The 18,037-nt window shown below is 35.2% G+C and overlaps 2 protein-coding genes across 8 annotated transcripts in view; both read right to left on the minus strand.

Annotated features, from left to right (window-relative positions):
* Nucleotides 1–18,037, minus strand: part of fs(1)N (female sterile (1) Nasrat) — a 127,062-nt gene that overhangs the window by 8,622 nt on the left and 100,403 nt on the right. The window lies entirely within an intron of this gene.
* Nucleotides 1–18,037, minus strand: part of DAAM (disheveled-associated activator of morphogenesis-like protein) — a 69,325-nt gene that overhangs the window by 763 nt on the left and 50,525 nt on the right. For all 7 annotated transcript variants that reach the window (XM_081988965.1, XM_081988966.1, XM_081988961.1 and 4 more), the window contains 12 exons: nucleotides 11,382–11,501; nucleotides 4,284–4,442; nucleotides 4,001–4,231; nucleotides 3,266–3,947; nucleotides 2,997–3,210; nucleotides 2,815–2,945; nucleotides 2,551–2,759; nucleotides 2,304–2,492; nucleotides 1,594–1,892; nucleotides 1,237–1,540; nucleotides 935–1,183; nucleotides 49–262 (listed from right to left, as the gene is read on the minus strand). In XM_081988965.1, coding sequence (XP_081845091.1) covers nucleotides 49–262; nucleotides 935–1,183; nucleotides 1,237–1,540; nucleotides 1,594–1,892; nucleotides 2,304–2,492; nucleotides 2,551–2,759; nucleotides 2,815–2,945; nucleotides 2,997–3,210; nucleotides 3,266–3,947; nucleotides 4,001–4,231; nucleotides 4,284–4,442; nucleotides 11,382–11,501 — 3,001 coding nt within the window. The remainder of the gene's footprint in view (nucleotides 1–48; nucleotides 263–934; nucleotides 1,184–1,236; nucleotides 1,541–1,593; nucleotides 1,893–2,303; nucleotides 2,493–2,550; nucleotides 2,760–2,814; nucleotides 2,946–2,996; nucleotides 3,211–3,265; nucleotides 3,948–4,000; nucleotides 4,232–4,283; nucleotides 4,443–11,381; nucleotides 11,502–18,037) is intronic.

An 18,037-nucleotide genomic window follows, 5' to 3' on the forward strand; every position in this document is an offset into this window, starting at 1 on the left:
ATAATATGAATGCAATTTGAGTAGTTTTATTTATATTGAAAACATTACCTCTGCTGTGCTTTCTTTCCAAAGTAAGCTTCTTGAGTTGTTCCTCCTGCTTTGCCCTCTTCTCTTCTTCCTCTTGTCGTTTCTTCATATTCTCATTGTCTTGTTTTGCTTCCATAAAAGCCGTCAAAAAAGTGTCAAACACTCCGAAAAATTCGTCGGGTTGAGCGTTGGTCGCTTCTTCTCCAAACAGTCTTACAGCTCTTTCAAATCTCGTCTGAAAATTCCAGTCTGTTTGATAATAACAATGACTTGAAAACTAACAAAATTACATAGTATCCCAATGACACGCCGGTTGAAATTAAGTTGAATCTAAGAAGATCTTCAGATACTAATTAACAGAATAGTAGAATGCAGTGAAGAATACTGATTATCATTTGTGGTAGTATCTAAATCACCACAGAATTTCCCTGACCTAACTGTACATGATCAAAAACCTAGAAACTGTTATCAAATAAAAGCTCCGAAGAAGATGTTCTGCAGACGAGAACTAAGCCTTAAGCTTAATATTCGCATTGTGAGGTATTACGTGCTGCTTTGGACACTGAAAAAGATCGATACCAAGAGGATAGAAGCATTTGAAACGTGGATGTACCGTAGAATACTAAGATTATCGTGGACAGAAGGAGTGACAAATGTGAATGTTTTGTGGTGATGCAGCAAGAGAAAGAATTGACACTTTCTATAAACTGCAATACTTGGGACATCATGTCATGAGATAAACACTAGTTGCTGCATCTTATTATCCAAGGAAAAATAATGGGCAAAACATCCATATACAGAAGGAATTCATGGTTGAAGAATTTGGTACAATTGCAACAACTGCCAACTATTTAGATATGCAGTATCAAAAATACACTTAAAGAAACTAAAGAAGAAGAAAACTAACCTTCATATCTTGGTACTGGTCTTCAACTTCGGCTAATCTGCACGTGGCTGTAGCTTGAAACTCCCTCATTACAGGCACAAACTTGTCGTTCGCTAACGGACTTTGGCTACGATGGAACTCGATTTCCCTAGCCACATCCTTGAGCCCAGCCCTTAATTGTGCCATATCTTTGCTGAGTTCCCCTAAAGAAACTTTGGCAGCAATACGAACGTGGGGTAAGTCCTCATCGAGACGCAGGATATCTTTAAACTACCAAAAAACTGTTAAGCTTAGAGGCAGAGATGGAAGACAATACAACAAACCTTCCTCTCCAAAATTTGCACCAGGTAGTGCAACAAGGTGGTACCCTTAGCTGAGCTGCTTTTAGTATCCGCGAGTCGATTTAAAGAAGCCAGTCTGAACCCGGAGGCATTGCCTCTGGCGCCGCGATTCATGTAGTTGCCTAAAGCCAGAACGATTTCCAGTAACCTCCTCAACCTCCTGGATCGGGACACCTCTCTCGAGGCCTCCATGACACTGGTTATCCTTGGTAAAATTTCGTTCAGGGTGACTTGAAAACGCTTTTTGTAGTGCAGACTACGTAGCCGTTGCTCGTAGTGAGGAACCCTTCAAGTGTTATATGTTAGACCTAGTTTGGTGTAAGTGACGGTTTCGCATACTTAGAGATTTCGTATAAAAATCTATCAGCTCTGGCTAAAGAGTCGATTTCATCGCTGTGCTCCTCCAGCAGACCGCATTCTTCTGGAGTAGGAGTGAACTTCAGCAGCTGTTCCACCATGTCGATAGGCAGGTTTTCCTTACTGTCCATACTGAGGATGGCTTTGATGATATCTTCGTCGGACATTTTCAGCTTGGACAGTAGGATAGTGCAGTTTTGAGCCCGTCGACTGTCTATCACTGACAAAACTTTCGTTTTGTTTTTGCCTAGCTGTCTCAAGTCTTCAATTGAGCCATCATTCTAAAATATACATTCAAACTTACTAATAGTAGAGTTTTAAAGAAGTAATTAAGAAAGACAATAATTAAAAACAAGTGTTTTTAAATATCTATAACATGAGATCGGTATCGGCAAGGATAACCAACATCTTAACATGCTCGTAGAATAGGGTGGACATGGGCTGCCTTTGGTAAGCTTAAAGACCTTTTCAAATCAACACTTCTGCAGACGAATTGGACTGTGTTATGTGTCATACTATAGCCAGGACGGATGATAGATGGACAAAAAGCATTACGGAATGGCGACCAAGAGCGGATGCCCCAAGAAGTAGAGAACGACCCCCCACCAACCAGATGGTTAGATCTTTGTGGGTAAATTTACGGGATTGTCCAGCAGTAGACTAGGATAAACTGATGAATTAGTAAATCTTACCGCAACTCCATTTTTCTGGTAGGCACAAAACAGTTTGTCGATGTAATCTAGTTCCATGGTGTTGTAAAGTTTGCTGTCGTCCAGCTCACTCCAGATTGTTCCTGTCAGTTTTGTGTCAGGTATCTTTGACCAGTTAAAGGATTTCAGTGGGTTTGACGGCTGGGGTATATTTTTCTTTACAATTTCCACCTAAAGAAGAATATAATGAAATATTACTCAGTTTGGTTAACATAAACATTATACTGACCTTGGTGGCTTCAACTGGTGGTGCAAGCAATCCAGGAGGAGGTGGAGGAGCTAATTGCCCGGGAGGTGGAGGAGGTGGAGCAACAGGCGGTGGTGGAGGCGGTACCACGTTGGATGCCTCTTTCTTTGATTCCCCTATATCTATTATGGTTTTATTTAGGCCTATTGCTTTGGTATCGTCTGGTATGCTTCCGGAGTTCACTAGACGTTCTGAATTTACATTTGTATTGGCAGTTTGGTTAGGTTAATTAACTATTATATTTACCTAGTCTAAATCGTTCCCCTCGCTCACAGTTTACTTGTCGATCTAACTCTGCAGCTTTATATTCAATTTCGCTCAGTTTCTGTCTGGTTTCTATATGTAGAGCTGTCTCCTTTTCGAGCCTCTCTTTTATCCTAAATATTACCAGTTAAATTGGGTAATGCATGTTACAACTAGGTTACTACCTAGATAAACTTGATTCAATATCTTCCTTCTCCTGAGTTCTTTGGTCCAGTTCCTGCTCCTTTTTGGCTAACCGAATTGACATGTCAGAGTTTTCCTTTTCTAATTCTTCAGCTTTCTTCCTGGCGGCCACCAGTTCTTCTTCTTTTGCCAACAAGTGAACCAGTTCCTTCACGTTAATCTTCAACGCTGATACGTCAGGGTCTTTAGCTTGTCCTGCAGCAAACCGGGGTGTTACCTTACGTTATTACCTTTTACAATACAAACTTACCTGATTCGTCTGATTGCTGTAGGATAATTTGCTGTACGATTCGGTCAAACAGAAGCCAGTGCTGGGGATGTGTGCCATAATCGATATGCAAGAGTAAACAATGTTCAAGCAATGACAGAAGGTGGGGATAAGCAGCAGTGTGGCTGAGTTTCCTTCTAATTAAATCGAACATTGCTGTAGCACTTTTGGTGTCGACGTGCTCCTGCTCGAACTTCCTGGACAGCTCCTTTTCGTCCTCGTTCCGTACCATTTCGAAAAAGTCCAGGTGCCGATCCAACGTTTCGTTTTCGTGCAGTCTCAGCTTGTCGATGATGGGTTGAATACCCAAAAGCAGAAACTCATACCTAAGATGCAGTCGAAACTCTAAGTTCTCCTGACCCTGACCGTAGTTCAGAACGGCATTAACGAAGGACATAATGGCCGTTTTTAAATTGACTTCGTCTCTGTAGATGCCAGTAGAACGGTCCAGATCGTTGATTATTCCTTGGAACCTGGTTCGTTCAAAGGCAAATTTTTGGTAGTGATGCATGGCGTCCAGGACTTTTTTGTGCCCTCCTGAAACCAGACAGACGGCGCCCAAAATTTCAAGCACCGCAATTTTGGTTTTCACATTTTCAGTGCTCAGCGACTGGGCTATTGTGTTAATGCTTGTTGGGTGAGCCAGCACGTGTGCTCTACCAGTCTGCAAACCACACAATTTTCAACTGAACTACTTGGTTATAGGTTAACACTTACAGAATTATTCATCAAAGCTTTGACACACCCAATAATACTAGTGTGAATAGAGCTTTGGGCTGTGAAGTAATCCATGGCAGTGAGAAAGTCCAACAACACTTGAAGACCTTCCAGTTCGATGAATTTGATCACAAAACTGTGCGTCGATGTCCGGAGGGCGGTTTTTAGTGCGTCGATTTGTTTCGTTCTGGTTCGGACTTCTTCATCTGTGTTCAGTTCCGGGTAGTCTTGCTACAACAATTTCATCAATCAGAATCAAAACTGTAAAAACCATTACACTTACAGTAGCTAAATTTTTCAGTCTTTCGATATAGTCTTCAGGGGATGTCGCTTGATCTGTGGTGTCTTCGTCTCCTTTCCGTGAACAGTAGATTTGCCATTTCTTTTGAGGTGGAAGACTCAACATTGCTGCTTTGTTTGGAGCTGTCAGGTCTAGTTCGTCCTATTAGATAAAAAATATATTAGTTATAATTAGGTTACTACAGTAGGTCACAGAACTAGCGGCAGTGATGTAAAATTGTCGTTCCTATTCTATTACATGTGAACTGAGCGGGATGGAAATTTAACGTTATTAAATTTGTACCGTTTGAACGCTAGAGGACGTCAAATTTTTTTTTGTCAAAATTGCCATAATTCCTAGGTCATCTCCAAAACCGTACTAGCTAGAGCAGAATATACGTCAGATTCGTGTTCCCCAGTTTGAAAGTAGTAAAAAAGATCACATTGATTGAGCAAAATCCAATATGGCCGCTCTTAGTTAGTAGGCCCAAAATATCAAATTTGAGTCAAAATTTCTCTCGTCTATAACGCGCTCATTTTAAAGATTCTGTATTGACAAGACATATGACAAAAGAAAGCTAATAAATGAGTCTATCACGTGACGTTGAGCGGGCAGATTTAAGTTAATATTTAAATTATACAGGGTGGTCCAGTTTTAAATGTTAATAATTCACCAATCCATAGCCAATTAAAAAATAAGTTGACATTCATTATGTCATTTTCCTGAAAAGTGCTTCCTAAGGAAAATACAATCTTTCAAATTTCTGTTTAAAAAATCGGTTTTTGTCATAACTGTCAGACCGTTGGAGCAATATTGATCAAATTTGGAACAAGCACTTTATTACACGTTATTACGGTCAAAGACCCAAAACTAACCGAACCCAACTTAAAAACTGTCTTGGAAACGGAAAATTCACTTAAGAAGTTTAAAAAATATTATTGTAGCCAGTTTTCATAGTTTCCAGACAAACTAAAAGACTTGAAAATTGAATTAGAAAAGATAAAAATTTCAGAAGCTTAAAAATTGTGTTTGTAACCAGTTTTCATGCAAATAGAGAGACTTTAATACTAAAAATTGACTTGTAGACATAAAAACTACTGTTTCAAGAATTTGTTACTACAAATTCAAACATTTAAACCTTAAAAATTGACTTGAATCCCAAAATGTAACTGAACTAATGAAAAGTGACATCAGAAGCTTAAAATTTGCATTTGAAGTAAGTTTTCATAATTTGAAGACAAATTTCAATATTTTAGTCTTAAAAATAGTCTTAGATGCAGGACATTAACATTAGATTCATGAAAATTGTCTTGAAAACGAACTTTTCGTGCTTTTTACTTTGCTTTTCATTTTCTTCGAATTCTGGACTATTTTTAGTGCTTCAAAACTGCTTTCAGCTTGGAAAATCGAGTTTCAAAACTATCTTCACCAAGTTATTGACATAGCAAACTTAAAAAACAATTTTTACATTCTTCATATACTTAAAATGGCATTCCAAGCTTTGTCTCTATTAAATCGACTTCTAGACACCTCAGTGCTAAAAATTCGGATATTTCTTAATAAACTAGACTGTTTTTAGTGTTTTAAGGCTGTTTTCAGTGCCTCAAATCGAGTTTCAAGACTATATTTACAAAGTTTTTGACTTATCAGGCCTAAAAGACAGTTTGTCCACTGACCATAATCTTGAAAATGTTATTTCAAGCTTCTTCACTATTAAATTGACTTCTACACTCATAGGTGCAATAAATTGAAGCACCTCTAAGAAATTCAGACTGTTTTTAGTGCTTTTTAAGACTGAAAAATCGAGTTTAAGACTATTTCCAAAAGTCAAGTTTCTTCAGTAATAAAAGTAAAAAATGTTGGTACCAAATGCTACAATAATAGTCTTGAGAACTAATTTTTAGGAATAAAATAGTCCGAAAATTTAATTTACTTCTAGACTTGTTGTCCAGTCCAGAAAATTGAGTTGTACACTAATTAAAGTCTTGAAAATATACTTTTGGACTCTCTTTTGTCCTAGTAAGGTCCGTTCTAGCATTAAAAGTCAACTTTTATACTATTTTTAGTAGTAAAAAATGAGTTTCATGCACAATACAATCTTTGTCTTGATTTCCGGACTTTTTTTAGTTCTTGAATGCCAGTTTCATAAGACCATTCCTAGTAGCAAAAAAGTTTTTAGACTATTCAGTACAAATTTGGACTTTCACAAGTCTTGGATGTTCAGTTTTAAACTATAGAACGATTTTTTAAATTGAAATTTGGAGGACTGTATCTTCCTTAGGAAACGTTTTTCAGAAAAATGACAATGCAAGTCAACTTATTTTTTGATTGGCTATCAAATGGTGAATTATTGACACTTAAAACTGGACCACCCTGTATAATAATTTTATTTAAATTCAATATTTATAGCCACAATAAGAAAACACTCACACAAACCAAATCTTGTTATCTTGATTTTCTCACAAAAACACGTTAATTAAACAGGTACGTTTATTTAACTGAAAAAGCTGTTTGCGCTCATAATATGCTGGGCAAATATTGTCAAATTAACTGAGAAAACACAGTTTTGCATTAACGGATAAAACAATGGATGGTTTATTCGATTTTACAGTAAGTTTGTATGTGTATGTATTGGAATTACTTAGATGAAAGAATAGCTCTCCAATACTATTAACTACACATTTTGTTCGAATAAGACAAAAACTGGATTTTCTTGTGACAACAAAATGTGAGATTATGAAGATAACTAATTGGACGGTGTTTTTTCTAAAAAATTCTAGTGAAGCTTGAGAAATCACCGCAGTTACACCTCCAGCATCCACACCAATTACCCCGATGGCAAATAGTATCCGAGCCAATTATCTGCCTTATTTCCTGCAGCAATTGCTGAACTTCAATTTTCATTCCCATGAATCAAACAAAAGCTAATCGCGCCTTAAAAGCATGCGATCAATAAACGAAAGGCGCTATTAACCGAAAACTATTTCAAAGCCGCCTTGTAAATCAATATAAACGACGATCGAGATAGTCGAAGAATCTCTTTGTTCTTCAACAGGAAGAAATAAGAGAGATTATCTAATGTTTTTCCTGGCCAATGAACGACGAGCACCTGCTACCACCACGATAATAATAATTATTACAATTAAATTGCATAATGCACCTTGGTGCACGGTTTTGCTAACGGTTCCGATGATGGTTTGCTACACTAGATCGCTTTTGTTGTTCGGTTTGGATGATGAAAATCGTTTAATTACTTATCTTTTATCATTTTGATGTTGTGGTTCCAGTGGATAAGTTACGCAAACCCAACTGAATGCCAACATTACAAAACGTACTGTCAAACGATTTTTTACAGGTACTAAAAGCACGAAGAAAGCGCCCATTTTATACGGCCGGGCCCAAATATTTCCGTTTATTACCAGCGACCAAGCACCAGAAAGAAATTTTCTTTTAAATGTTTTGTAATCAGATCGGCAAAACAAATCAACAACGGTTTTGGACAGCCACTTTCACGCCGCATCGCCAGCTTTTCGATGATCCTCGAGAATGCCATGCATCACATTGTCTGACACTCGTTGAATTCATTACATATCAACAGATTTGGAAGCAGTACCAAATGTTTTCTTTTGGGTGGTTAAAACGGGAACTCTTTTCATATAAAGTTTCACCACTTTGATCTTTCAAAGGAAATTTTTAAAATCTACTTTGAGTAACATGATAACTTGATAGTCAAATGTATAAGATTTCCAAGTTTCCAAAGACAATTTTAAGCCTTTCAGGGTTTGGAAACGTGTAGATAGCATTGAAATTGACAGGAGAGTCAAATTTATGGGCTTTTAAGATAATTTTCAAAGTTTTCAAGTAAATCAGTGAGTTACTAAGAAAATTTTAAGTCTTTCAGGGTTCGGAAACGTGCAGATAGCATTGAAGTTAGCTTGATAGTCAAATTTATGGGCTTTCAAGACAATTTTCAAATTTGTGAAGTAAATCAGTGAGTTTTTAATACAATGTTGAGTCTTTTAGGGTTTGGAAACGTGTAGATAGCATTAAAATTGGCTTGATAGTCAAATTTATTAGCTTTCAAGACAATTTTCAAAGTTTCCAAGTAAATCAGTGAGTTTGTAAGACAATTTTAAGTTTTTCAGGGTTTGGAAACGTGTACTTAGCATTGAAGTTGGCTTGATAGTCAAATTTATGGGCTTTTAAGACAATTTTCAAAGTTTTAAAGTAAATCAGTGAGTTTATAAGTCAATTTTGAGTCTTTCAGGGTTTGGAAACGTGTAGATGGCATTGAAATTGGCTTGATAGTCAAATTTATGAGCTTTCGAAAATTTTCAAAGTTTTTAAATCAATCAGTGAGTTTCTAAGTCAATTTTGAGACTTTCAGGGTTTGAAATCATGTAGATAGCATTGAAATTAGCTTGATAGTTAAATTTATTGAATTTCAAAGTTTCCACGTTAATCAGTGAGTTTCTAGGACAATGTTGAGTCTTTTAGGGTTTGGAAACGTGTAGAAAGCATTAAAATTGACAGGAGAGTCAAATTTATGGACTTTTAAGACAATTTTCAAAGTTTGAAAGTAAATCAGTGAGTTTATAAGTCAATTTTGAGTCTTTCAGGGTTTGGAAACGTGTAGATAGCATTAAAATTGACTTGATAGTCAAATTTATCAGCTTTCAAGACAATTTTCAAAATTTCCAAGTGAATCAGTGAGTTTGTAAGACAATTTTAAGTTTTTCAGGGTTTGGAAACGTGTACTTAGCATTGAAGTTGGCCTGATAGTAAAATTTATGGGCTTTCAAGACAATTTTCAAAGTTTCCAAGTAAATCACTGAGTTTCTAAGTCAATTTTGAGTCTTTCAGGGTTTGAAAGCGTGTAGATGACATTGAAGTTGGCTTGATAGTCAAATTTATGGGCTTTTAAGACAATTTTCAAAGTTTTCAAGTAAATCAGTGAGTTTTTAAGACAATGTTGAGTCTTTTAGGGTTTGGAAACGTGTAGATAGCATTAAAATTGGCTTGTTAGTCAAATTTATGAGCTTTCAAGACAATTTTCAAAGTTTCCAAGTAAATCAGTGAGTTTGTAAGACAATTTTAAGTTTTTCAGGGTTTGGAAACGTGTACTTAGCATTGAAGTTGGCTTGATAGTAAAATTTATGGGCTTTCAAGACAATTTTTCAAAGTTTCCAAGTAAATCACTGAGTTTCTAAGTAAATTTTGAGTCTTTCAGCGTTTGAAAGCGTGTAGATGGCATTGAAGTTGGCTTGATAGTCAAATTTATGGGCTTTTAAGACAATTTTCAAAGTTTTAAAGTAAATCAGTGAGTTTCTAAGTCAATTTTGAGTCTTTCAGGGTTTGAAAGCGTGTAGATGGCATTGAAGTTGGTTGATAGTCAAATTTATGGGCTTTTAAGACAATTTTCAAAGTTTTCAAGTAAATCAGTGAGTTTTTAAGACAATGTTGAGTCTTTTGGGGTTTGGAAACGTGTAGATAGCATTGAAATTGGCTTGATAGTCAAATTTATGAGTTTTCGAAAATTTTCAAAGTTTTAAAATAAATCAGTGAGTTTCTAAGTCAATTTTGAGACTTTCAGGGTTTGAAATCATATAGATAGCATTGAAATTAGCTTGATAGTTAAATTTATTGAATTTCAAAGTTTCCAAGTAAATCAGTGAGTTTCCAGGACAATGTTGAGTCTTTTAGGGTTTGGAAACGTGTAGAAAGCATTAAAATTGACAGGAGAGTCAAATTTATGGACTTTTAAGACAATTTTCAAAGTTTTAAAGTAAATCAGTGAGTTTCTAAGTCAATTTCTAAGTCTTTTAGGGTTTGGAAACGTGTAGATAGCATTAAAATTGGCTTGATAGTCAAATTTATGAGCTTTTGACAATTTTCAAAGTTTTTAAATAAATCAGTGGGTTTCTAAGTCAATTTTGAGTCTTTCAGGGTTTGAAATCATGTAGATAGCATTGAAATTGGCTTGATAGTCAAATTTAGTGAATTTCAAAGTTTCCAAATAATTCAGTGGGTTTCTAAGACAATTTTAAGTCAGTGTTTGAAAACGTGTAGATAGCATTGAAGTTGGCTTAATAGTCAAATTTATGGGCTTTCAAGACAATTTTCAAAGTTTTAAAGTAAACCAGTGAGTTTCTAAGTCAATTTTGAGTCTTTCAAGGCTTGAAAACGTGTAAATAGCATTGAAATTGGCTTGTTAGTCAAATTTATGAGATTTCAAAGTTTCCAAGTAAATCAGTGAGTTTCCGAGACAATTTTGAGCCTTTCAGGGTTTGGAAACGTGCAGATGGCATTGAAGTTGCCTTAATAGTCAAATTTATGGGCTTTCAAGACAATTTTCAAAGTGTGCAGGTAAATCAGCGAGTCTTTAAGTCGATTTTAAGTCTTTCAGAGTTTGGAAACGTTTGCATAACATTGACATTGGCTTGATAGTTAAATTTATAAACTTTTAAGACAGTTTTCAGGTAAATCAGTGATTTTCTAAGACAATTTTGAGTGTTTCAAGGCTGGAAAACGTGTAAATAGCATTGAAATTGGTTTGATAGTCAGATAGAAGCTCATTTTATTGTCTATCCACAGATGTATATATAAATTTGTAATTAACCTGAGTGAATCCATTAAATTTAATACTAAAACTTTCTCAACTTTGTGGGAAAGTTTATGGATTAAACAGTAATTAATTTAGTAGGAATCTGTCACAATTCTCAAAAAGAGCCCCATTTTTACCATTCACATTATTCAGATCTTTACTTCCTAAAGCGTTTCTCTGTCTTTTTCTTATAGGTTAACTAACATTTGTGGATGTAAATTATAGCATTTTATTGGTAAAAATACCACTTTTATTACTGTTAGCGTTATAATTTCAGCGTCAACCACTAACAATATAATGGTAGGTTAGAAAAAGCAATCGTTTCAAACATCTGTCGCGCCCATACTTATGCCATTACCTCTGGTTACTGTAATACGCGGAAATTATTTTGTATATGTATGGATCTTTCTAATTTGCCAACAGATGGCTGATGGACGTTGCACAAGTGATTTACGGTCAGTTAGAGGACATTTAGCTGGTAATACGACCAAACTTACCACTAACTCAGCAAACTTCATGTCCAACTCCTCTTGGCAAGGCATCGGTTGTGTGGGGGTGATTGCCTGGAGTTTTCCTTGATTTTCCACCACGTAGGTTATTTCGGGTGGTTCGTCATCCTGCAATTCAGTCCAGGATTATTTTTTGTTTTTTAAATTATAAATCGAGAGAGTTGTGAATGCGGAATTATAAAAACAGCCCTAAGGCTGCTATTGTAGTATATTCTCATCGAGAAAAAATTTCACCTATGATTCATTCAAATGGAATGCCATTTAGAATATCGATTGTCTTTCCGGTTAATAATATCGATAAACACTCTGTAAGGTTAGGGGTGGCATAAATTGCACTTTTCTTTTTTTTACAGCACGTGTTTTGTTATTACTTTCTACATTCAGGTGGTACTGACTTGTAATGAGAGACAGGACAAGTACGTCCTTGGTGATTTTTCTCTCGTTGTATTGTCTCGGCTAATAAACGTTCATAGTAATAATAGGCGTGATAATTTGATTTTGATTGCTCTATGGTTTGGCATTTTAGTGCACGCGAATGAAGTTCAACTTTGTTTAAACAGGTTTTTAATAGGTTGCATTTACAGGGTGAGTCAACGTTAAAATAAAGGTCATTATCTAATTTGTCTCAAAAATACAAGAAAAATGTTCAGATTTTAGTATAGTTAAGATAATACAAACCGCAGACTATTAAAAGTAGGTATGCATAGTATAGTGTTTAAGTATTGTTTTGACAGGTGTCACGTGAGTGCCTAAGTGAAAAAATGTTTTCTAACATGTGACAACTGTCATAACTGTCAAAACTGTAAAACATTGTCCAGTGTGGGCAAAAAACCTGTAGGAATCACAGTTTATAATTTAATTTAATAATTTGATAGTTCATAGGTCACTGTCTAGGTAAATAGTGTTCTAGTATCACGTGACAACTGCCAGAAACGTCAAAACCTACAAACTTCTTGGTCATTATTTTGACAGTTGTCACGTGACTGTCTAATTAAATAGTGTATCAATATCACGTGATTGCTTACTAAGAGGTCAAAGTTTACTCAAACAAAACATGAAGCTGGAAAAATCAAAGTTTTGGCACATTCTTTTACTGTTCAAAACAAGACGAGTTTTATAGCTTTTTGATCTACAATTTGACAGTTTATAGGCCACTGTCTAGATTAATAGTGTTCTAGTATCACGTGGCAACTGCCAGAAACGTCAAAACTGACACACTTTGCCCAGTTTGGGGATGGAACTCTAAAAACCACATTATGGAACAGTTTCCTTAAAGTATTCAAGACAGACAAGTATTCAAGGTTGTGGTTTTTAGATTCTTGGCCATTATTTTGACAGTTGCCTCGTGACTGTCTAATTAAAAAGTGTACTAGTATCACGTGATTGCTCTCACAGACTTTAAAGGTTGCTCAACCAAAACATGAAGCTGTAAATGTCAAAGTTCAATACATTGTTTTATACTGTTTTAAACAAGACGTATTTTATAGCTTTTTGATCTATAATTTGACAGTTTATAGGCCACTGTCTAGGATAATAGTGTTCTAGTATCACGTGACAACTGCCCGAAACGTCAGAACCTACAAACTTTGCCCAGTTTGGGCATGGAGCTCTAAAAATCGCAGTACAGTTTTCTTGAAGTATTCGACACAAATTGTGGTTCTCAGCTTTTTGGTTATTATTTTGACAGTTGTCACGTGACTGTCTAATTAAATAGTATACCATTATCACCTGATTGCTGTCACAGACCTCAAAGTTTGCTCAACTAAAACAGGAAGCTGCAAAAATCAAAGTTCAGTACACTATTTTTATACTGTTCGAAACAAGATGTGTTTTGTAGCTTTTTGATTCATAATTTGAAGGTTTATAGGTCATTGTCTAGGTAAATAGTATTTCAGTATCACGTGACAATTGTCATAAACATCAAAACTGACACACTTTGCCCAGTTTGGGCATGAAGCTTTAAAAATCGGTATGGAAAGTTTTCTTGAAGTATTCAAGACAAATTGTGATTTTTAGCTTCTGGGTCATTATTTTGACAGTTGTCACGTGACTGTCTAATTAAAAAGTGTACTAGTATCACGTGATCGCTCTCACAGACTTCAAAGATTGCTCAACCAAAACATGAAGCTGTAAAAATCAAAGTTAAATAACTTTTTTAATACTGTTCGAAACAAGACGTGTTTTATAACTTTTTGATCTATAATTTGGCAGTTTATAGGTCACTGTCTAGGTAAATAGTTGTTCTAGTATCACGTGACAACTGTCAGAAACGTCAAAACTGACAAACTTTGGCCAGTTTGGGCATGGAGCTCTAAAAATCACAGTATGGAACAGTTTCCTTGATAAAGTATCTGTGCCATTATTTTCATAGTTGTCACACGTGACCGTCTTATCAAATAATATACCAGTATCACGTGATTGCTGTCACAAACGTCAAAGTTTGACAGTGGACTCGTTGACATGAGGAAATGCTGTTTTAATATCACGTGACATCTGCCATAAACATAAAGCTCTATAAATATCACAGTGTGAAACAGATTTCTTTTTTTAGAGCTTTATGATCCCAAATTTAACATTTGAATTTTTTAAATAAAAGAACACCCTGTGCATTATTCTGTTTTATGATAACTTTTACGAGAACTTCAACTTATATTAACTATGTTATATACGTAATTTTAATAATCTGAAGTGGTAATGCTTACTCTGTCTTCAAATGTATATTGAGCAATTTATTGAGCTTCTGAGCATGATTGATATTAGAGTGGTTAATTAAACATTGAAGAAGTTTTTGTTGTCTTATTGTGATATTCTCAAAATGTTTACCAAAACAAAATAATTTTATGTGTAAGTCCCCAACATGTTTATAAAACGTCAGTCAAAGTTCAAATGTTGTATCCAATAATTATTTAAAAATGAGTTTTTACTTTTGGTTTTTGTAACTGTGAAATTAAAGCAGAATTAAATAAAAACAAAAGTGGAATATTTGCTGTGATCATTGATCATAATATAAACGCGTATTTAATTATGAAAGAATGTGGTTCCGAATTATGTTTAGTCCTCAATATGCACGCAAAGTTAATACAAAAATAATGCGAGACATTAAAAATGAAAGTGCCCGGCAAGTAGCCATATCCGGATGCCTATTATTATTAAAGAATTTGTTAAAGAAATTATTTTGGTATTATGACGCGACCGTTATTACAACAATATTAATAGCTTTTTGATACAGAATATGATATGTTTTTCGCGTCGGGTTTGTGCGTATGATTAATGAACATTTTTCGTTTTCTTTCGTTTACAATCACGTCTGATTGCTCGGTCATTGGAAAGTTGTTTATGTAAGGAGGGTCGCCTTAAATTATATTGTAAAATTATTATTTTTTCCTGATACATGTCGCAAACGCCTTATTTTCTGGCAGGAGGTTTAACCATCCTTGAAATTATTCGTTAGATGGAGATTAGGGGATCGACAACAAAAGGCAAGGAAGACAATATACATTCGTGAACCAAATATCTCACGAACCGAACAAGGTTGCGCCTCTTTCGGCTGTTTGCCAATTACTTCCTGTGTAGTACTAGCCACTATATTCGCTAACTCAATTACTTAATCGCACTGGGTCAATTTATTCAAGTAATGAATTCATTATAAAGGTGCGTTGCTAATTTAGGTGAAATTCGTTTATGTTAATTTGAAAGTTGCATTTAAGTGTACAGGAATCAATTATTTGCTACTAATTTTTCACCGTTTTTTTCTAAATCAATTTCTTGCTACATTGGTTAAGGTGATAAAAGATATGTCAATTTTTCACTTCAGTATTAACTTAACAACCCATACCCACAATAAGAAATCGTATGGTTTGTTGTCGCCTTACACAGAGAAAGTGATTTAAAAACCTTCTAAAAATGAGTTTTAATTTTCCATTAAAAATACAAAATCAAACTTCACTTGAAACAAATTAGTATCTTTAAGACATTTTGCCAATCAATTCTCAAATTATGTATGATTATCAATTATCTAAATCTAAAGCAAAAAAACCATTTTGTGTAAAATTCTTAGATACTAGAGATATTGACTATATTCTCATATTTTTTAGTGTATTGTCTCTCTTTGCAGTTTGTGATAAGTGTGAAGTGATCCTATTTTTCAGTCGAAATGGAGTTTAAAACAGTTTGGTGCATCTTGTAACTTGTTAAGGAGGACCTTAAAAATGCAAAAACGCCTTAATACAATCTTCTAGACAGGATAAAATTTCCTGTAACTTTCCTTATTTACATTTTTCCTGTAACTTCTCAAATTCTGTGACAATCATAAAAAAACTTTTGATACGCACAAACTCAAAATGATGAGTTCTTGATATTTTTGTGAGGTAAAATTTTGAAAAGTGTTCAGTGGATAGCACAACACAATTATCAGTTTAAATTTAGAATATTAATTTAATTTTGGGACACTTGGACTGTGAGGCATTAAACTACAATTACTGGACACTCCTCTATAATGTCCAGTATCCGTTCAGAGACAAACGCAGATGAATTAAGTGTCCAGTGGACATTTAATAGGAACACAACACGAAAATCAATATAAATTAAGAATATTAATTTAATTTTGGAACATTTGGGCAGTGAGGCATTGAGCTTCGACCATTGGAGAGTATTACTAGGATACCCCTCTATAATGTACAGGGTGGGCCAAATTGGACGCATTTAAATGGGAAGCGCTCTTTTTAATAGAAATAGGCGAACACTGACGCTCACATTTGATAATGGAAACCAATCTTTTTGAGAAGTGAGGTCTTGAGGAATTTCGTCGTAAAATGAATCCATTTTCAGAATAAGAGAACTTCTTCTTCTTCTGCTGTTTGCGATCACATTTGTCCACTGTTCATTATTACGTATTGTATGCATTAGTTCTTGCATTGTCCTCAGTCCTGTCCACTGCCTAACGTTGCGGAGCCATAACATCTTTTTCCTGCCGATTCCTCTCCTTCCCTCAATCTTCGTCTCAATTATCAATTGCAGGATTTGGTAACTCTTATCTATTTTCAATCTGATTCCCAGTTTTCACACAGCCACGTTCCTAGATATTTAAATTTATTTACTCGCTCTATTCGTTGATTTTCATATATTAGGCTTGAGTTTTGAAATTCTTGTGGCTTTCCAGTAATTATCATGAATTTAGTCTTCTTGGTGTTGATATTGAGGCCCATGTTCTAACTGCATTCCCCGACAGTCCCAAGCATATCCCGCAAATCCTCCATGCTATCTGCAAATAGAACTGTGTCGTCCGCATAACGAATATTGTTGACCCATGCACCATTCACCTTAACGCCCACGTCACGTTCTTCTAGGGCTTCAGAATATAAATTGAAGAGAAGTGGGGAGAGAACACACCCCTGTCTGACCCCTCTACAAATTGGTCTTGGTTCTGTGAGATCGTTACCAAATCTGAGTTCAGCTATTTGGTTCCAGTATATGTTGGACTCTGTCGAACGCCTTTTCATCATGAAACACAGCATTATGTTCCTTTCCGCACTCAAATGAGTGTGGAAAAGTGCACTTTACCGCACCCGAGTAGGAACATTTTTTATTTTTATTTGAAAAATTCAAGGTATCTTGAATAATAGAATTTACATTCATATGAGCAAAATGACGTTTAAGTAATGCTTTTTTTATTACTAATCGATTTATTTCAGTGCATTCAGAAGAAACTTGTTTAGCGATTGCTTATCGATGTGTTCTTATAAATGTGGCCAATAAAATGAAAAACAAAAATGACCCTAAATTTGTTCCAATGAAATAAAGTAATACTAAATAATACTAAGTTTACATTCAGTCAAAATCAAATCGTTTGGTGTTGTAGTGACTTTCTATATGAACTTCAAATAACAGTTAACATTCATAAACAATATGGTTTCAAGTTGCAACAACTTAATTAACCTTACCACAATTTTTGCGCGATTGACAGTTTGGTGTTTAGCAACTATCGTTAAATACACGAGAAGTAGGTAAACGTTCAATTTGACGAACATAAAAGCAAATTGCGAGCGACTGCAAAAAAATGATTAGAAATTCTCGTTGAAGTTCTGTGAGTAAATAACTTTTAAGGTTTATATGCCATGCAAATCACCTGTTTGAAGTGACTACGTATATGTAGCAAAAGGTAAAAGTACACTGACAACCTGGAGAGAAAGTAATAGTAAATATAGTGGCTAACTATGCTGGAGATAATCATCGAGAGAAAGAAAAAGGCTATTTTCCACCCACACGCTCTGAACTTAACATATATTTTCTTGTTGTAATGGGTCGTTTCTCTTCATCAGATACTTTTTGAGTCAGCGTGAACCGCTATTGCATTAGAGACTAAAACTGAATTCAGATTAATGATACGGCAGCAACTTTCTTCATGCAAATGACTCAATTTTTTCTCAATTGTAAAGACAACCGATAATTTAAACGCCACAATAATTCCAGTCTGCCGACAGGTACAAAATCGCCAAATCAATTAATCACCAATTAGCAAGTTTTTTTTTGCGACCATCTAAACTCGTGATGGCTTCATCGAGATTGAAGATATCGACGGCGATCGTTTATGTGCCAAGCCTACAAATTTGCATAAAATCACATACTCCAAGTCCATAAGGCTATCA

The sequence above is a fragment of the Ips typographus genome, linkage group LG11 (assembly GCF_016097725.1).
Source record: "Ips typographus isolate SLU linkage group LG11, UJ_Ityp_2.0, whole genome shotgun sequence".
Classification (NCBI taxonomy): domain Eukaryota; kingdom Metazoa; phylum Arthropoda; class Insecta; order Coleoptera; family Curculionidae; genus Ips; species Ips typographus.